Source organism: Oncorhynchus mykiss, chromosome 26, assembly GCF_013265735.2.
Source record: "Oncorhynchus mykiss isolate Arlee chromosome 26, USDA_OmykA_1.1, whole genome shotgun sequence".
Taxonomy (NCBI): domain Eukaryota; kingdom Metazoa; phylum Chordata; class Actinopteri; order Salmoniformes; family Salmonidae; genus Oncorhynchus; species Oncorhynchus mykiss.
The window spans coordinates 10,866,843-10,888,374 of record NC_048590.1 but is presented as its reverse complement, the minus strand read 5'-3'; the positions used below and the strand labels follow the sequence as shown (position 1 = coordinate 10,888,374).

Sequence of the window (21,532 nt, the reverse complement as noted above, 5' to 3'; positions counted from 1 at the left end):
TTGGAGACCCATTTGCGACCAAGCTTTAACATCCTGACAGATTTCTTGAGATGTTGCTTCAATATATTCACATAATTTCATGACATCTATTTTGTGAGGTGCACCAGTCCCTCTAGTCCCTCCTGCAGCAAAACACCCCCACAACATGATGCTGCCACCCCCGTGCTTCATGGTTGGGCTGGTGTTCTTCGGCTTGCAAGCCTCCCCCTTTTTCCTCCAAACATAACGATGGTCATTATGGCCAAACAGTTCTATTTTTGTTTCATCAGACCAGAGGACATTTCTCCAAAAAGTACGATCTTTGTCCCCATGTGCAAACCGTAGTCTGGCTTTTTTTTGGCGGTTTTGGAACAGTGGCTTCTTCCTTGCTGAGCAGCCTTTCAGGTTAAGTGGATATAGGACTCGTTTTCCTGTGGTTATAGATAATTTTGTACCTGTTTTCTCTAGCTTCTTCTCAAGGTCCTTTGCCACTGTTCTGGGATTGATTTGCACTTTTCGCACCAAAATATGTTAATCTCTAGGAGACAGAACACATCTTCTTCCAGAACAGTATGACTGCTGTGTGGTGCCATGGTGTTTATACTTGCGTACTATTGTTTGTACAGATGAACGTGGTACCTTCAGGCGTTTGGAAATTTCTCCCAAGGATGAACCAGACTTGTGGAGGTCTACAATTTTTTTCTGTGGTCTTGGCTGGTTTCTTTTGATTTTCCCATGGATTTTCCCAAAGAGGCACTGAGTTTGAAGGTAGGCCTTGAAATACATCCACAGGTACACATCCAATTGACTCAAATTATGTCAATTAGCCCATCAGAAGCTTCTAAAGCCATGACATAATTTTCTGGAATTTTCCAAGCTGTTTAAATGCACAGTCAACTTAGTGTATGCAAACTTCTGACCCACTGGAATTGTGACACAGTGAGAGTGAAGTGAAATAATCTGTCTGTAAGTAATTGTTGGAAAAATGACTTGTGTCATGCACAAAGTAGATGTCCTAACCAAATTGCCAAAACTATAGTTTGTTAACAAAAAATTTGTGGAGTGGTTGAAAAACGAGTTTCAATGACTCCAATCTAAGTGTATGTAAACTTCCGACTACAGCTGTACATGGAGAGCTAACATTAATAATATGCATATCAATCTCTCATGGCTCAAAGTGGAGGAGAGATTGACTTAATCACTACTTGTTTTTGTAAGACGTGTTGACTATCTGAATGCACAGAGCTGTCTGTTTAAACTAGTAGCACACCTATGAAGACCCTACCTTACATGGCACCAGATTTCTCTTCACAATCCCCAAGTCAGGCAGCTAATGGAGATCCCCAATAAATACAAATACAAACCAGTGGCAACAAAACTCTGGATCACCTTTACTCCACACATAGAAATGCAAACAAGGCTCTCCCTCGCCCTCCCTTTGGTAAATCTGACCATAGCTATATCCTCCTGATTCCTGCTTTCAAGAAAAAACTAAAACGGAAAGTACCAGTGACACACTCGATATAGAAGTGGTCCGATGAAGCGGATGCTAAGTTACAGGACGGTTTCGCTAGCACAGACTGGAAATATGTTCCGGGATTCCTTGACCAGTTTATCACATCAGTCACCAGCTTCATTAATAACTGCATCTACTACGTCGTCCCCTCAATGACCATACCTACATATCCCAACCATAACCCATGGATTACAGGCAACAGCTGCACTGAGCTAAAGTTTAGAGCTGCCACTTTCAAGAAGCTGTACACTAATCCTGAAGTTTATAAGAAGTCCCACTACGTCCTCAGATAAGCCATTAAACAAGAAAATCATCAATTCAGGACTAAGATCGAATCCTACTGCGTCAGATGTGACTAGGCTTACAAACTATCACGGATTACAAAGGGACACCCAGCCAAGAGCTGCCCAGTGACGCGAGCCTACCAGACGAGCTAAATGCCTTCTATGCTTGCTTCGAGTCAAACAACACTAATCTATGCAAGAAAACACCAGCTGTTCCGGACAACTGTATGATCTCGCTGTCTGTGACCGATGTGAGTAAGACAAGTTAACATTCACATGGCCCCAGGACAAGATGGTAAGTGCGTTCACTGACAATTTCAACTTTTCCCTGACCCTGTCTGTAATACATACCCACATGTTTCATGCAGACCACCATAGTCCCTGTGCCCAAGAATGTCAAGGTAACCTGTCTAAATGACCATAGCCCCATTGCACTCACATCTGTACACATTAAATTCTTTCAAAGGCTGGTCATAGAATAGAATGGTGCTGGAGGGGATGGCTGACAATTTACAGACTCCTAACTAACTGTGCTGTTTTGTTAGTTTTTTTTGCGTTGTTTGTAACTTCAATTTTTTTAAACGTATTTTGTACATAATGTTGCTGCTACCATCTCTTATGACCAAAAATAACTTCTGCACATCAGAACAGCGAATACGCAACTCGAACTGGACAAAGATTTTTTTTATTTTACAAGTCGGACGCGAAGGATATACTGCTTTCTTGGGAACGAGCCTAAATCCCCATCATTTGTGTGAAGAAAAGACAGAGTAAAAGGAGGTGGAGGTCGGGTTTCCTTCTGAGAATTCGTAGGAGTAAACTTCCACTACCGTCCATTCTATTGGCCAACTTGCTTTCATTAGAAAACAAAATGGATGATATATGATCAAGACTATCCTACCAACAGGACATTAAAAACTGTAATAGCTTATGTTTCACCAAGTTGTGGCTGAACGACGACACAGATAATATAGATCTGCCGTTTTTCTTCATGCATCGGCAGGACAGAGAATGGAAAAAAGCTTTATACCAACTTTACTCCACACAGAGATGCATACAAAACTCTCCCTCACCCTCCATTTGGCAAATCTGACCATAATTATATCCTCCTGATTCCTGCCTACAAGCAAAAACTAAAGCAGGAAGTACCAGTGACTCGTTCAATTCGGAAGTGGTCAGATGATGCGGACTGTTTAGCTAGCACAGACTGGAATATGTTCCGGTATTCATCCAATGCCATTGAGGACTGTTCCACCGCAGTCACTGGCTTCATCAATAAGTGCATTGACGATGTCATCCCAATAGTGACCGTACGTTTATATCCCAAAAAAAACGATGGATTACAGGCAACATCCGCATTGAGCTAAAGGTTAGAGCTGCCACTTTCAAGGTGTGGGACACAAATCCGGACGCTTATAAGAAATCCTACTATGCCCTTAGATGAACCATCAAACAAGCAAAGCGTCAATACAGGATTAAGATTGAATCCTACTTCACTGGCTCTGACGCTCGTCAGATGTGGCAGGGCTTGAAAACTATTATGGACTACAAAGGGAAACCCAGCCGTGAGCTTCCCAGTGACACGAGCCTACCAGACAGGATAAATGTATTTTTATGCTCGCTTTGAGGCAAGCGACACCGAAGCATGCATGAGCATGCCATTTGAGGACTTGTGAGGCGTCTGTTTCTCAAACTGGACTCTCTAATGTACTTGTCCTCTTGCTCAGTTGTGCACCGGGACCTCCCACTCCTCGTTCTATTCTGGTTAGAGACAGTTTGCGCTGTTCTGTGAAGGGAGTAGTACACAGCGTTGTACGAGATCTTCAGTTTCTTGGCAATTTTTTGCATGGAATAGCCTTCATTTCTCAGAACAAGAATAGACTGACAGGTTTCAGATGAAAGTTCTTTGTTTCTGGCCATTTTGAGCCTGCAATCGAACCCACGAATGTTGATGCTCCAGATACTCAAGTAGTCTAAAGAAGGACAGTTTTATTGCTTCTTTAATCAGCACAGCAATTTTCAGCTGTGCTACTATAATTAAAAAAGGTTTTTCTAATGATCAATTAGCCTTTTAAAATTATAAACTTGCATTAGCTAACATAACGTGCCATTGGAACACAGGAGTGATGGTTGCTGATAATGGGCCTCTGTATGCCTATGTAGATATTCCATAAAAAAATCTGCCGTTTCAAGCTAAAGTAGTAGTTTTCAACATTAACAATGTCTACACTGTATTTCTGATCAATTGTATGTTATTTTACTGGACAAAAAAATTGCTTTAATTTAAAAAACATGGACATTTCTAAGTGACCCCAAACTTTTGAACGGTAGTGTACCTTAGGGTCGAGTTTGAGAGAGTCAATAATGTGAAGGGTTTTCAAGAGGTATGGGGGTCAGGGTGGGTTGAGTATGTACTGCTAGAGAGTGCGGGTTGAATGTACATTTGTGATTGGATTGTGGATTGTGTATGGCAGTTTATTGAACTGTGTAATGTGGTTGTGTTGATGTTGGGTGGTGTGCAATTTGTTTTTAGAGGGGGGTTAATTTTGTGTTTTTGTTATGTGTCCCCTTCTACAGGTAATGATACGAGAGAGGTTGTCTATTGGAGACGAGGTAGGTGACCACCCAAGCCCTCCCCCACCTGTGGTAGTCCCCGACCAAAAAGACAGCCCCCAGCTCCAGCCTGCAGACCTGACCAAGCTGAGGGAAATGTTGACTCAGCGCGATAACGAGATCAGTATCCTTCCTATGCTGCAACCTTACAAGTATTACTCAAGTTCATCTCTGTCATCTGTTTGTGACTACGAATTGGAGAATGTTCTGGCAAACACATTTTCTATTTCTGTTGAAGTCATTATTGTTGAGCCAATCAAAAAACAATTAAGCTCAAGGAAAGGCCACTTTCTACCCGATCACCAAAAGGGTCCACCTGATTGTGGATACCCAGTTCCTACTTTTCATGTGCTTACTCTTTGCTGCTAAGTTTATTTAGTTATTTGGCATTTATTTAGCCTTTATTTAACCAGGTACAGTGCCTTTAGAAAGTTTTCATACCCCTTTATTCTACATTTTGTTGTGTTACAGCCTGAATTCAAAATGGATTAAGTAGATTGTTTTTGTCACTCATCTACACAAACTGAAATCATGTGTTTAGAAATGTTTGCACATTTATTGAACATTAATACAGAAATATCTAATTTGCATAAGTATTCACACCTCTAAATCAATAAATGTTAGAATCACCTTTGGCAGTGGGTAAGTCTCTTAAGAGCTTTGCACACCTGGATTGTACAATATCTGCACATTCTCTCAAACATTCTTCAATCTCTGTCAAGTTGGTTGTTGATCATTGCTAGACAGCCGTTTTCAAGTCTTGCTGTAGATTTTCAAGCCAATTTTTAATCCTCTAGGATTTTTCCTCTGTTTAGCTCTATTCCGTTTTACCCCATTTTTCTCCCCAATGTTGATATTTTCTCATCGCTTCAACTCCCTAACGGGCTCGGAATGTGAAGGTCGAGTCATGCGTCTTTTGAAACATGACCCGTCAAACCGCGCTTCTTAACACCCACCTGCTTAACTCAGAAGCCAGCGGCACCAATGTGTCGTAGGAAACACTGTTCACCTGACGACCGAGGTCAGCCTGTAGGCGTCCTGCCCACCACAAGGAGTCGCTGGAGGGCGTTGATTGTGCGCCGCCCTATGGGACTCCTGATCACGGCCATTTGTGATACAGCCCGGAATCGATGTCTGGTCTGTAGTGACGAGTATAGCACTGCGATGCAGTGCCTTTGACCATTGTGCACTTCGGGAGACCTATTCCGATGACAAGTATACCCATAACATGATGCAGCCACCACCATGCTTGAAAATATGAAGTGGTACTCAGTGATGTGTTGGATTTACCCCAAACATAACGCGTTTTATTCAGGGCATAAAGTTAATTTCTTTGCCAAATGTTTTACTTTTGTGCCTTATTGCAAATAGGATGCATGTCTGTACAGGCTTCGTTCTTTTCGCCCTGTTATTTAGGTTAGTATTTTGGAGTAACTGTCACGACTTCTGCCGGAGTCGGTCCCTCTCCTTGTTCGAGCGGCGTCCGGTGGTCGACGTCACCGGCCTTCTAGCCATCGCCGATCCACTTTTCATTTTCCATTTCTTTTGTCTTTGTTTTCTACACACCTGGTTTCAATTCCCCCATTACATGTTCATTATTTAACCCTCTGGTTTCCCCCGTGTTTGTGTGCATGTTTGTTTTATTGTTCATGCTGTTACTGACGGCTGGTATTTTGTTGCCGGGTTTTGTTATTACGCCCGTTTATGTCGTGGTACCGGTATTTTTCCCGCACCATAGTATTGTGTTTATACTGGTGTTATCTTGTATTAAATACCTTGTTCACGCATCTCAGCTCTCCTGCGCCTGACCCCTTTCACCAGTTACCCACAGCCTTGACAGTAACTACAATGTTGTTGATCTATTACAGCCATTAAGCTCTGTAACTGTTTTAAAGTCACCATAGATCCCCACAGTGGAGGTGTGATAATACCAATAAAACCTAGCGGTCAAACAGGGATATGGTTCCAAACGTTTTTCCAACATACATTTTTTAGAAACACTTAAAATAAGGGCTGTGTTTCGTGTAGGTTTACCATGGCGTGATGTTTTGATAACCATGTAAACCGACATCAGTCAATTCGTTGTTTAATAACCCAATAAACAAGAACTAAATGTTTTTTTTTTTTATAAAACATTTTTTATTTAACCTTTATTTATACAGGTTTTTCTCATTGAGATAACATCTCTTTTTCAAGAGAGACCTGGTCCATCCAAAGTGTAATGAATAACTTCACCATTCTCAAAGGGATAATCCATCCAAAGGATAAGACCATCCTGGTCTTTGTGGTTGAATTTGTGTTTGAATTTCACTGCTCACCTGAGGGACCTTAGAGATAATTGTATGAGTGGGAGATGAGGTAGTCATTCAAAAGTAATGTTCAACACTATTATCAAATACAATTTTATTTGTCACATACACATGGTTAGCAGATGTTAATGCGAGTGCAGTGAAATGCTAGTGCTTATAGTTCCGACAATGCAGTAATAACCAACGAGTAATCTAACCTATCAATTTCACAACAACTACCTTAAATGCAAATGAGAACATGTTCTCAGTCAACTTACCTGGTAAAATAACGAATAAATAAAATACACACAAGTGTAAAGGAATGAAGAATATGTACATAAAAATATATGAAGGAGTGATGGTACAGAACGGCATAGGCAAGATGCAGTATATGGTATCGAGTACAGTATATATATATGACATGAGTAATGTAGGATATGAGTTTGGAGGGTACCATGGTGTTAAATGCTGAGCTGTAGTCGCATTCTCACATAGGTATTCCTCTTGTCCAGATGGGTTAGGGCAGTGTGGTTGCGATTGCGTTGTCTGTGGACCTATTGGGGTGGTAAGAAATTGGCGTGGGTCTAGGGTGTCAGGTAGGGTGGAGGTGATATGGTCCTTGACTAGCCTCTCAAAGCACTTCATGGTGACGGGAGTGAGTGCTACGGGGTGGTAGTCGTTTAGCTCAGTTACCTTAGCTTTCTTGGGAACAGGAACAATGGTGGCCCTCTTCAAGCATGTGGGGAACAGCAGACTGGGATAAGGATTGTTTGAATATGTCCGTAAACACACCAGTCAGCTGGTCTGCGCATGCTCTGAGGACGCGGCTGGGGATGCTGTCTGGGCCTGCAGCCTTGTGAGGGTTAACACGTTTTAAATGTTATACTCACGTCAGCTGCAGTGAAGGAGAGTCCGCAGGTTTTGGTAGCGGGCCGTGTCAGTGGCACTGTATTGTCCTCAAAGCGGGCGAAGAAGTGTTTGTACTGTTTGTATCCGGTCATGTTTCCGGTCACCTTGCCCTGATTAAAAGCAGTGGTTCACGCTTTCAATAGTTTTAATAGTTGCTGTGGGTAAGACATCACCGATGTACTTGCTAATGATCTCGCTCACCGAATCAGCGTATTCGTCAATGTTGTTGTTTGACGCAATGCAGAACATATTCCAGTCCACGTGATCGAAGCAATCTTGAAGCGAGGAATCAGATTGGTCAGACCAGCATTGAACAGACCTGAGCACGGGAGCTTCCTGTTTTAGTCTCTGTCTATAGGCTGGAAGCAACAAAATGGAGTCGTGTTCATGTTTTCCGAAGGGAGGGCGGGGGAGGGCCTTATTTGCATCGCGGATGTTAGAATAACAATGATACAGGGTTTACCCCTGAGGTGCTGACTTGTTACACCCTCACAACTACTGTGATTATTATTATTTTACCAGCCCTGGTTGCACAATCGATATGCTGATAGAATGCATTCTCATTTGCTTACCAAAAGAGATACCTTGAGCTTAATGACACTGACATCCTAATATTACCCTCATGTACTTTAGTATAAAGCAAAAGCCAGGTTTTTACCTTTCCTATATTTTAGTAATCTACATCCCTCTGTTCAATGTGTTCACACATTTTTGATAGGGGAAGAATTCCACATACTATTAGAGATATTTAACATTAAGTAAGCCTGCCAGTCTCTAACTGTATGACTGTCGTTAACCTACAGCAATATTTCCACAAACACATCTATAATCAAATCAAATCAAAATTATTTATATAGCCCTTCTTACATCAGCTGTTATCTCAAAGTGCTGTACAGAAACCCAGCCTAAAACCCCAAACAGTAAGCAATGCATGTGTAGAAGCACGGTGGCTAGGAAAAACTCCCAAGAAAGGCCAAAACCTAGGAAGAAACCTAGAGAGGAACCAGGCTATGAGGGGTGGCCAGTCCTCTTCTGGCTGTGCCGGGTGGAGATTATAACAGAACATGGCCAAGATGTTCAAATGATCATAAATGACCAGCATGGTCAAATAATAATAATCACAGTAGTTGTCGAGGGTGTAACAAGTCAGCACCTCAGGAGTAAATGTCAGCTGGCTTTTCATAGCCGATCATTCAGAGTATATCTACCACTCCTGCTGTCTCTAGAGAGTTGAAAACAGCAGGTCTGGGACAGGTAGCACATCCGGTGAACTGGTCAGGGTTCCATAGCCGCAGGCAGAACAGTTGAAACTGGAACAGCAGCACGGCCAGGTGGACTGGGGACAGCAAGGAGTCATCATGCCAGGTAGTCCTGAGGCATGGTCCTAGGGCTCAGGTCCTCCAAGAGAGAGAAGGAAAGAGAGAAAGAGAGAGTATACTTAAATTCAAACAGGGCACCGGATAAGACAGGAGAAGTACTCCAGTTATAACAGACTGACCCTAGCCCCCTGACACATAAACTACTGCAGCATAAATACTGGAGGCTGAGACAGGAGGGGTCAGGAGACACTGTGGCCCCATCCAATGATACCCCAGGACAGGGCCAAACAGGCAGAATATAACCCCACTCACTTTGCCAAAGCACAGCGCCCACACCACTAGAGGGATATCTTCAACCACCAATTTGCAATCCTGAGACAAGGCCGTGTATAGCCCACAAAGATCTCCGCCATGGCACAACCCAAGGCAGGGCGCCAACCCAGACAGGAAGATCACGTCAGTGACTCAACCCACTCAAGTGACGCACCCCTTCTAGGGACGGCACGGAAGAGCACCAGTAAGCCAGTGACTCAGCCCCTGTAATAGGGTTAGAGGCAGAGAATCCCAGTGGAGAGAGGGGAACTGGCCTGGCAGAGACAGCAAAGGTGGTTCGTTGCTCCACAGCCTTTCCGTTCACCTTCACACTCCTGGGCCAGACTACACTCAATCGTATGACCCACTGAAGAGATGAGTCTTCAGTAAAGACTTACCCTCTCTGGGATATTCGGGACGGTAGCATCCCACCCCGCCAACAGCCAGTGAAAGTGCAGGGCGCCAAATTCAAAACAACAAAAATCTCATAATTAAAATTCCTCAAGCATACAAGTATTTTACACCATTTTAAAGATTCAGCCACAGTGTCTGATTTCAAAAGGCTTTATAGCAAAAGCACCACAAATTATGTTAGGTCACCACCAAGTCACAGAAAAACACAGCCATTATTCCAGCCAAAGAGAGGAGTCACAAATAAAATGAATCACTAACCTTTGATCTTCATCATTTGACACTCATAGGACTTCATATTACACAATGCATATATGTTTTGTTCGATAAACTAACTTTCACTTGACCATGCGTCACGAGCTCATGGCAATCTGACAGACACCTGGCTCAATCCCCTCTCATTTGGCCCCACTTCACAGTAGAAGCATCAAACAAGGTTCTAAAGACTGTTGACATCTAGTGGAAGCCTTGGGAAGTGAAAAATGACCCCATAGACACTGTATATTGGAATGGCAATGAGTTGAATAACTTCAAACCTCAGATTTCCCACTTCCTGATTGGATTCTTCTCAGGTTTTCGCCTGCCATATGAGTTCTGTTATACTCACAGACAAAATTCAAACAGTTTCAGAAACTTCAGAGTGTTTTCTATCCAAATATATAGCATATTCTAGCTTTAATGGCTAAGTAGCAAGCAGTTTACTCTGGGCACCTCATTCATCCAAGCTTCTCAATACTGCCCCCCAGTCACCAAGAAGTTAAATGTTGAGACCGAGTCTGTGTGTCTCACATGGGTAGGCAGACCATTCCATAAAAAATGGAGCTCGATATGAGAAAGCCCTGCCTCCAGCTGTTTGCTTAGAAATTTTAGGGACAATTAGGAGGCCTGTGTCTTGTGACCGTAGCGTAGGAGCAAGACTACGAAATGCTTTGTAGGTTAGCAGTAAAACCTTGAAATCAGCCCTTGTCCGTGTCCATGTCCTGGTTTAGTACATTCGGGAGCAGCTTAGTAATGTCATTAAAACCCACATGGACTACGATAAAATCGATGTCCATGTCCTGGTTTATTACATTCGGGAGCAGCTTAGTAATGTCATTAAAACCCACATGGACTACGATAAAATCGATGCCCGTGTCCTGGTTTAGTACATTCGAGAGCAGCTTAGTAATGTCATTAAAACCCACATGGACTACGATAAAATCGATGCCCATATCCTGGTTTAGTACATTCGGGAGCAGCTTAGTAATGTCATTTACTCGAACTCCAGGATAGGACATTGTTTTTTCACCAGGAACAGTAACATTTATTACCATGGAGCTGCCCAAAATCACGCCTGGCGACTAGGCTGCTCATGTGGCTGCTGATTTTTTTCCAAGAAAGAGACAATATTTTGCGAATACTTATCAGTAATCCTCCACCGCATGTTTACATTATCAGCGACATCTCAAGGATTCCCTCAACTGCCCTACTAATTGTGTAATATTTACTTACACGTCAAGGTGGTGATTCCCTGTCTTCTCAGTAATACCCCCCATCGTATTGGCAGGGCTGTGAGTGACACAGTCCAGTCAGTCCACTCTGTTTCCATAAACTCCACAGTGCGTTCCCTCAGGCTTGGAGCTCATAGGATATAGTGTACTGTGCTCTCGAAGATTTGTATGCACTTTGCTTTAAAGTGAAATGTGATTTTGTTTTTTAAGGGGTTAGTAAAGTGGGTTCTGACTTTCCCTGAGAATGTCGAAGAGAGCTTTTTCTAATAATGGAATTTGTTGTGGAACCGGTCAAGCGAGTGTAAGCATACTACATCAGACACCATATAAATAAAGGAGACAAATGGATTTCACTTAGTGTTTTTTAATCCTGGTCCTGGGGACCGAAAGGGGTGCACATTTGAGTTTTTTTGCTTAGCACTACAGACCTGATTCCACTAACCAAAGGTTTGATGATGAGTTGATTAGTGGAATCAGGTTTGTAGTGCCAGGGTTTCTGAGCCCTTTCCTACTTACTGTTGACTTGCACGGGTGGCTTAGTCTGGCAAACGCTTGTCTTGTCCCCTCCTGGTGACCTTGAAAATGAACCATACTGACACTATCCACAGAAGCCACTTGTGAAAAGTGGATTTTGGCTCTGAGCTTTTTGATGTGTATTTGCTTTGCCCGGCAGCGTGTCCTGGAAGTTGGGGATTCATTGGTTTCAACAGGTATTTAATCAAATCAAAAAAAATTGGTCACATAATTAAAGAGCAGCATTAAATTAACAGTAGCGAGGCTGTATGCAGGGGGTACTGGTACCAAACCTCTGGTACAGCATTTGAGTGAACTTGTAATGTGGCTTTCCTTTATCTTCAATTGATTATATTTGGGACTATGTTGTTAGCAATGATTTAGGTGTGTTAATATGAGATTCTGTTTGACCATTACCAGGCCACTCTGTGTAGTTGAGTTACGTTCAGGTCCATGAGAGTTATGATCCTGTTTTGGTTCCATTTAATTTGTTTTACACTGTTGTTCCCGATTACATCTACATGACAGCTAAATGAGTAGTACTTTGCAGATGCCCTAAATAGGGGGCCATTTATCATCCTGACATAAACCTGGACATTTAGATAACTTGTTTGATTGAGAGATGTAATTTTGGTAGGTGTGAAAACAAGATGTTTGAAAATCTGATGAGGCAAAACTAGAACGGGCTCAGGGAACCAAATAATGTGGTGACTGTAAATTACTGGATGTCATCCCAGGCATCAACAGCACGGTACTCTTTTGTTAAACCACAGGCAGTTTTTGAAAATAAGCTATTTTCCTTGTGTACTTTACTACAAGCCTTTGATTACATTTTGAATGTATATTTTGATGGAATGCAACCTGGTGCTTGTGTCGTAAAAAAAAAAGGACAGCTCCTAAATCTTGGAAGATCTTTTTATTTTTTGCTTTAGTCTTGAGTTATTTGAGCAGTCAGCACTTTATAGGTTAAAAAAAAGTGTACTTGACAGTCTGTATTTTATGGATTTACCTTCCCTGGCCCTGTTTCCTTTCTGCTTGGCAGTGCAGGGAACAGATGTGTATTCCCGTTGTGCAGTAAGCATGTCAGCCTATGGACAACCTTTTCATTTGGCAAATCAAGGGGCTTGGGCTTTTCTTTTCAAGGACATTAAAAATAAAAATGAATGTATTGTTCATTTTGCATCTGTGTGCAAAATGTGCAAAATGCATAAACTACATATAGACTGTCAGTTTACAGTGTGTAAGTGCAAGGTTCTCCAAAACATTTGATTGATCCCAATGGATTGGGTTTGAAGTAGATGGGACAGAGGGAAACCATTACAGTAAATGTAACTAATGGGTTGAATAAGTTTGTGCTGTTCTGTTGCCAGGTGGAACATGTCGTGGGATTGGAAGTGTGAACAGGATCGGAGTGTTTTCGTCTTTCACTCCCCACTCTTTTGCACTCACTCACTCTGTCATACACACAAATGTGCGCACACACACACATTTGTACGCAAACATACACTCACAAATGCACTCATGCACAAATGTCAAGAAAAAAAATACTCTCATCAGGAGAAGATGCTCTGGAATCTTGACACGCTTTCTCCAGCCTTCACGGCTCCTATTCTCTCCGGTAATTCATACCAGACAAGGGCTGCATCCCAAATTACATTTGGATTTGAGTAATTTAGCAGATGCTCCTATCCAGAGCAACTTACAGTTAATACATTCATCTTAAGATAGCTAGTTGAGACTATCACATCACACATTTCCTCCAGTCATAGTAAGTACATTTTTCTCAATAAAGAAGTTATCAGCAAAGTAGCTTCTGTCCCTCTCCTCTCCCCTACCTAGGCTCGAACCAGGGACCCTCTGCACACATTGACAACAGCCACCCTCGAAGCATCGTTACCCATCGCTTCACAAAAGCCGCGACCCTTGCAGAGCAAGGGGAACAACTGCTTCAAGGTCTCAGAGCGAGTGACGTCACTGATTGAAATGCTATTAGCGCGCACCCCGCTAACTAGCTAGCCATTTCACATTGGTTACACTAGTAGGAAAAGACCAGAGCAAGTTAAAACATTTTATGGGGCAGAATAAGACTGAGATGTCTTATTTAAGATACTCTTTAACGAGGTTGGTTTTCAGATGTTTTCACCCCTCAATGGTGCACCAAAGACCAGGGGTAGCAGAACGGAGTTCCCAAATGGCACCCTAATCTTTTGGATAATATTGACGGTCCCAAATGGCACCCTATTCCCAGGACATCTCACTGAGCTGGTAAGGTCAGAGAACGCATGTGTCAGCCTGGCCCATATTAAAGATGACAGCGTGCTCGTGCCATTTCCTCCATGTTTAAGGAAACGATTGTTATTGCCCCTGTTGTCTTGAAGTATGTGTTGTAAGGGGAGCCACATATCATCTTTATCTTCATGTGATGTCCCTCACAGTGCAAGGCAGACCAGGGATATTCTTCAAAATATGTTTTGTCCTTTTCGTGGAAACTTAATTTAGTTTTTCTGTGATATATTGACAGATGGAAGTTCCCTTTCTCTAAGACAGAATGACCTTTACCATTTGTGTTGAAATTGGAGTATCTATTTTGTCCCATTCCTTACCTCCAAATGCCATCTAGGCCAGGCCTTGAACTTTAAACCTGACTGTTATCTCTACCTCAAACCAGACTGATGAGATATTTTGTTACACACTTGTGAGGATAGATATTTCTTCTCATGGCTCAGACACACTGCGGCGATGAATTGATAAAACCAGCTGGTAGCCATCAGCTTGCAGTGTGTTATAGCAACCACCTGCTGGATGTCAACAAATGTGAAATTTAACTGAAAGTGACAGACAATCCTGGTCAAAGGCACTCAGCCCGTAGCTCTGGGGTGTTTCTTCTCTTACTTGCTATGTATGGTACCCACCACCCTGCTAACTCAGGTGTGCGTTTTCAGTTTTTTTTAAAGTTACCCATTAACCATTTCTTCCCAAAGAGGATGTCTATACATGTTCTTTAACCTAAGCATCACATATATCCTGGTGAGCATTCTGAAGAAGGAGAAGAGGAGATCTAAGGACGCTGCTGCTCAACTGGCCAACATCTCCAATGGCCGTTCCTTGGACCCCCAGAGTCCTTTGAGGTTATACACAGCGTCACTGGCAGGAGACACAGAGGCAGTTGAGAATGACCATGGAGTGCCACCCACTCTTTATGGGGAAAGAGGTATGCTGATTCACTGTCACCATCGGGTCAGGATGCAAATCCAGAAGTATGATAATTCATTTAAAAAAATATGATTTTAATACTTATCTATACCATAACCTTACATGATATTTTTTTTATAAATGTTCACTTCCCAGTATAGCCAATTTGTACTTTGCAAGTTGGCCATGTAGTGGGAATGCTTACTCGCATTCTAGCAGAGACTCATGCTTACATGGTGGTTTTAACATGCTTTTATCACACGCACATTTGTGCAGGGAAACGAAAGTTGTACGATTTTAGTTGTGTATTCCTTTTAAGTTTTATTAGTCATATTTACAGGATAGGCATACTTTACATCGAAAGGCTTACTTGCAGGTTCCTTCTCGACAATGCAACAAAAATAAGAAAAGATAAGAATACGAACGTGATGTAAATGACGGTAGAATAGAATAAACATTTTAGCATAAGTAAAATATAGGAAGGCACAATTTATAGTCCTATATTTCTATGTGTATAAATTGAGCAGTATAATAGCAGTCTGGTAGCAGCAGTTGTGATGTGTGTGTAGCACTGAGTGTACAAAACATTAAGAACATAACGTAAACAAGACATGGACTGACCAGGTGAATCCAGGTGAAAGCTATGATCCCTTATTGATGTAACTTGTTAAATCAACTTCAATCAGTGTAGATGAACGGAAGGAGCCAGGTTAAAACATTCGTTTTAAGCCTTGAGACAATTGAAACATGGATTGTGTATGTGTGCCATTCAGAGGGTGAATGGGCAAGACAAAATATTTAAGTTCCTTTGAAAGAGGTATGGTAGTAGGTGCCAGGCACACCGGTTTGTATCAAGAACATCAATGCTGCTGGGTTTTTCACACACAACAGTTTCATGTGTGTATCAAGAAGGACATTCAGGCCAATTTGACAGAACTGTAGGAAGCATTGGAGTTAACATGGTCCAGCATCCCTATGGAATGTTTTCGACACATTGTAGAGTCCATGCCCTGACGAATTGAGGTTATTTTGAGGGCAAAAGGTGAAGGTGTTCCTAATGTTTGGTACACTCTGTGTGTGTGTGTGTGTGTGTGTGTGTGTGTGTGTCTGTGTGTGTGTGCATGAGTGAGTACATATGTGTGATGAATCAGAGCAGGTGGTCAGTCCAGTTCAAGTGTTCAGCAGTCTGATGGCTTGTAGATATAAACGGTCTCTTAGCCTGTTGGTACAGTATCAGACCTCATGATCCGATACCGTCTGCCCGATGGTAAGGGAGTGAACAACTCGTGGCTGGAGTGTGTGTGATGCTGTTTTTGTTTTATTTTGTTGACGTTGAGTTAGAAGCTGACTCATCATTGTTGGTTATCAGGCCTACAACTGTGGTGTTGTCAACAAACTTGATGATGGAGTTGGTGTCGTGCAAAAATCGCACAGTCATGGGTGAACAGGGAGTACTGCAGAGAACTGAGGTCTCATAATTGGGGGCCCCTGTGTGGAGTCAGTGTGAAGGAGGTGTTGTTGACACTCCTCCTGTTGTCTGCCCGTCAGGAAGTCCAGGATCCAGTTGCGGAGGCTGGTGTCGGGCTTGGAGGGAACAATATTATTGAATCCTGAACCTTTAGTCAATGAACAGCGTTCTCACATAGGTGTTCCTCTTGTCCAGATGTGTTACGCCCGTGTGAATAGAAATGGAAATGGCATCTTCTGTGGATGTGTTGGAGCGGTATGTAAATTGGAGTGGTTCCAGTTTGGCTGGCATGTTGATGACTTCATGATGACCAAGGTGAGTGCAACAGGCGATAGTCATTTGGGCATGTCTCCTTGTTTTTCTTGGGCACTGGGATGATGTTGGTCTCCTTAAAGCAGACTGCAGCCTGGGACAGGGACAAGTTGAAGATATCTGAGAAGACGCCCGCCAGATGGTCAGCACACACTCTGAGGACGCAGCCAGGGACGCCTTCTGGGCCAGCTTGCTTTGTGACTATTCATTCTTTTGAGAGTTTTCCTCACGTCAGCCTTGGAGACCGATAGCACATAGTCATCCAGAGCAGTGATAGTCTTCCTGGATGGCTCAGTATCGTTTGCCTCAAATAGAATGTGTTAAGGTCATCTGTTAGGGAGGCTTCAGTGGGCACCGCACAGCTGGATTTGCCTTTGCAGTCCGTAATAGTCTGTAGTCCTTGCCGAATACGACGCGAGTCTGAGTTGTCGATCATCAATTCAAGTTTGAGTCTGTATTGTCTTTTTGCATCCCTAATGGATTTGCGGAGCTCGTACCTGCTTGACTAGTACTCCATGTGCGCCACCGACATTGAATGCTGCAGTACTGGCTTTCAGCAGTACACACAATACCCTATAATGATAAAGCAAAAACAGGTTTTTAGACATTTCTTTACATGTATAACAAAAAGAAAACTGAAATATCACATTTACATAAGCATTCAGACCCTTTACTCAGTGCTTGTAGCACCTTTGACGCTACAAGCTTGGCACACCTGTATTTGGGGAGTTTCTCCCATTCTTCTCTGCAGGCCCTCCAAAGCTCTGTCCGTTTGGATGGGGAGTGTTGCTGCACAGCCATTTTCCGGTCTCTCCAGAGATGTTAGATGGGGCTTAAGTCCGGGCTCTGGCTGGGCCAGTTAAGTGACATTCAGAGACTTGTCCCAAAGCCACTCTTGCATTGTCTTGGTTGTGTGCTTAGGGTCGTTGTCCTGTTGGAAGGTGAACCTTCGCCCCAGTCTAAGGTCATGAGTGCTCTGGAGTAGGTTTTCATCAAGGATCTCTCTGTACTACTGTGCTCCGTTCATCTTTCCCTCGATCCTGACTAATATACCAGTCTCTGTTGCTGAAAAACATCCCAACAGTATGCTTCACCGTAGGGATGGTGCCAGGTTTCCTCCAGACGTGACGCTTGGATTTCAGGCAAAGAGTTCAGTCTTGATTTCGTCAGACCAGAAAATCTTGTTTCTCATGGTCTGAGAGTCCTTTAGCTGCTTTTTGGCAAACTCCAAGTGGGCCTTTTACTGAGGAGTGGCTTCCGCCTGGCTACTGTACCATAAAGGCCTGATTGGTGGAGTGCTGCTGAGATGGATGTCCTTCTTGAAGGTTCTCTAATCTCCACAAAGGAACTCTGAAACTCAGTCATAGTGACCATCGGGTTCTTGGTCACCCTCCTGACCAAGGCCCTTCTCCCCCGATTGCCCAGTTTGGCCGGGCGGCCAGCTCTCGTAAGAGTCTTGGTGGTTCCAAACTTCTTCCATTTAAGAACGATTGCGGCCACTGTGTTCTTGGGGACCTTCAATGTTCAATATTTTTGGGCAGCCTTCCCCAGATCTGTGCTTTCGACACAATCCTGTCTCGGAGCTCTACGGACGATTCCTTTGACCTCATGGCTTGGTTTTTGCTCCGACATGCACAGTCAACTGTGGGACATAATATAAAGACAGGTGTGTGTCTTTCCAAATCATATCCAATCAATTGAATTTACCACATGTGGACTCCAATCAAGTTGTAGAAACATCTCAAGGATGATAAATGGAAACAAGCTCAATTTTGAGTCTCATAGCAAAGGGTCTGAATACTTATGTAAATAAAGTATATGTTTTTTATATTTTTCTATACATTTGCTAAAAAATTTAAAAACCTGTTTTCACTTTGTCATTATGGGGTATTGTGTGAAAATTGTATTTATTATTTATTTAATCATTTTTAGAATACAGCTGTAACGTAACAAAATGTGGAAAATGTCAAGGGGTGCTGAATACTTTCCCGAATTCATTGTATATTCTGCAATATTGATGGATGCGTCCTGAGAGGATGAATGTTTGAACATGTATTCCATTCAGTTTTCTCAAAACAATCCTGCAGCATTAAGTCTATCTTCTCTGTCCAGCGCCTCACTATTCTCTGTGTCGATGGCTCCCTCTTGAGCTGCTGCTTGTAGGCAGGGAGTAGGAACAGAGAAACATGATCTGATTGGCCGAAGTTGGTGCGGGGGATAGCTTAGTACGCATTACAGATGTTTGTGTATACATGTTCAAGCACGCTGGATCATCTGGTGGTTCAGGATAGATGTTGGTGATATGTGTTTTAGACAGGCTTGGTTAATGTCACACAGCATTCCCTGATGTCCCTCTGCGATTGAGGCCTTGCTCTGAGTTCACAAAGTTCAGTTTCCAGAGATTGGACATTAGCCATCAGAATACAAGGAAGAGGAGGCCGAGTTTACCCGTCTTTTCAGTCTAGCTTTGAGTCCTCCTTTCCTTCCTCTTCTTCATTGCCGGCGTTGCCTTATGTCATCTCGTCCAGGAGCAACAGTTTAGCCCACTGTGCTGGGAACAAAGGAGTGAATGAAGTGTTCCAGATCTGGTAAGCTGGGAGATAAGTATGTAGCTTCCGATTCATGATCCAGAAGTGTTTGTCGGTTGTAGGAAATTATTGTACAAACATTCTGGGCAGCAAAGTAATAATTAACGCAAAAATTGCCATAAAAGAGCTAACATGCTGACCACACCGCCCGTGTCGCGTGCGCGAGCATTGCAAAATAAATGTACACCTTTATTATTCAATCATTGCATCCACACTGTTCGGGCACGTCAATGATCGTCTGCATTGCCAGGCGCTAAAGTAGAACTTGGATCTATTTGTGTTGCTTTGACGCGCTGCAAATCCTGAGGTTCACACTCCAGTCCAGTTGGTGGTCGTAATGCACCTTAAAGTTGGTTGCCAACCGCCATATAAAGTCTAAAGAAGAAGAAGAAGCCTGAAGGAGGAGAGAAACAAACTCGGTTTACCCTTTTATCTGTGGATTAATTGTCGGAGTAGAGGACCTTGTGCATTTCAGGTCAAATAACACATTGTTTACATTCCAGGACAAATTAGCTAGCAACAGCAAGCTGTCTAACTAAATTGCCATGCATGTTCAATGCTTTTGCGCCCGGTTTAGTCAGCATGTAAGTCAAGCAGGAAACAGTAAGACACACGCCCTCCTCATCACCACCATCTTAATTTTATGGGAAGAATGCTGCTGTATGTTATGAGGACTATCAAAGGCATTCCTCACCAAGTGGTACTAGTTAAAGCCATGCATGACCCTATCACACTTTGATTTTTTGCTAGTGGTAGATAAAGTCTAGCTGAAGTTTGTAGTGGCTGTTTATAGCAAACCAAAATATGGATTACAGTTTCTCCTGGTCCATAGACTACTTTCAGGGTGATACTGAACATTCCCTTTAATTTCTTTCCTATTTCTTAAAAATGGTGTCACTTGAGGGAGACTGGCTCAGTGGTAGTGCTTCAGTCCGACAAGCACACATTGCCAAGAACGGCATGGGATCGAATCCTGCCCCATACACCACTTTCCTCCTGTTATCCCCTCTATATCTGTAACCCACTATACTTTCCATCTAAGTAACTGAAAAAAAATATGCAAGGATGGTGCTCCGTAAAAAAACAAGAAGAAAAAGGTTGCCCATTGAGCAACCTATTAGTGTTCACCTCAAGAGATTTTATGTTTTGATGTTAAAGGTATCCAGTCAGACTAAAGTTATTTGAGGGCTTTTCACACTTCTGAGCTGAACTGAGCCGATCCAAACCAAGCTGTACTGAGCTGCCCTAGTTACGCATCCACCGTTGTTTTTGGAACTGTGCTGAAAAGATCAATGTGAAAAGAAAATATCAGAGCCAGCACAGTTTGGTTCAGGTCAGCACAGTAGTGCCAATTGACCCTTACCATATCTCTGCAAGTATAAACGGGGCACATGCTGACCCATAACAGGGCTCAGATGCATGATGTCGCTATATACAACTCACTGTCTAGCCTGCCAGCTAGCCTAGTGGCTAAGCCCACTGATTTCTGCATGATAAAGGAGGCTCTTGTGATCATAATGAACCATTGAAGCAAATATAACATCACAGTTGAACTCTATTAAACGGGATGCTCTGTATATTAAACAGGGGACAGGAAATGAATAGGACATAAATGTGGTCACGCTGATTGTCAGTGTGCCTGTCGAGGTTGTCTTTGGAGAGACTTTAAATGCATAACAAATCCTCTTCTTCAGGATTTACTGTATGGCGAACAGTCAACCACTCAACGTCCCACCGCTACACTATATTTAAATAGTGTCATCAGACGGATCACATTCATGCATGAGGAATTTCCTCTTTGGAATTAGCATGCTTTGGAATTAGCATCTGGGTGTATCCCAGATTTCATCCTATTCCCTGTATAGTGCACTACTTTTGAACAGAGGTCAAAGGTAGTGCACTATATAGGGAATAGGGTGGCATTTGGAATGCACACCCATAATAGGTAGCCCAGACCCAGTAATAATTTTGCTTTCATTGGACTGCAGCACTGCCTATAGATGGGTTAACTAATACCGGGGAATTAAAACGGGGTGGTTGCCAAAAGTCGAGCTATTGAGCTTCTCCTTAGGAGAGCTCTCTCCTCGCTGGTGGCAGGTTTGTTTGGCTTTCCATGTTTAATTTATGTTTAGCGGTGACTTTAGCGTGATGATAAAACTGAGCACCGATAATAACTGTGATCATAGCCCTGGGTGCGGGATGCGAGCCAGCAACTCATCAAACTGACTCAGAGCTCCTGTCTCCACAAACTGCTGTCTCATTGGGCTCCTCATCACCATTTTTGAGTAATGATCCTTGGTAATAGGACCATTGAGGGTAATTGCAAACAGGGTTCTTG

The 21,532-nt window shown here is 42.8% G+C and overlaps 2 protein-coding genes across 2 annotated transcripts in view; both read left to right on the top strand.

Annotated features, from left to right (window-relative positions):
- The window catches only part of kif6 (kinesin family member 6), a 104,412-nt gene extending 98,241 nt beyond the window's left edge, over nt 1–6,171 (top strand). Inside the window, exon 12 of the mRNA XM_021585670.2 lies at nt 4,357–6,171. Coding sequence (XP_021441345.1) covers nt 4,357–4,761 — 405 coding nt within the window. The 3' untranslated portion in view covers nt 4,762–6,171. The remainder of the gene's footprint in view (nt 1–4,356) is intronic.
- An 8,442-nt stretch (nt 6,172–14,613) lies between these two features.
- The window catches only part of LOC110506078 (kinesin-like protein KIF6), a 99,716-nt gene continuing 92,797 nt past the window's right edge, over nt 14,614–21,532 (top strand). The window contains exon 1 of the mRNA XM_021585497.2: nt 14,614–14,845. Coding sequence (XP_021441172.1) covers nt 14,629–14,845 — 217 coding nt within the window. The 5' untranslated portion in view covers nt 14,614–14,628. The remainder of the gene's footprint in view (nt 14,846–21,532) is intronic.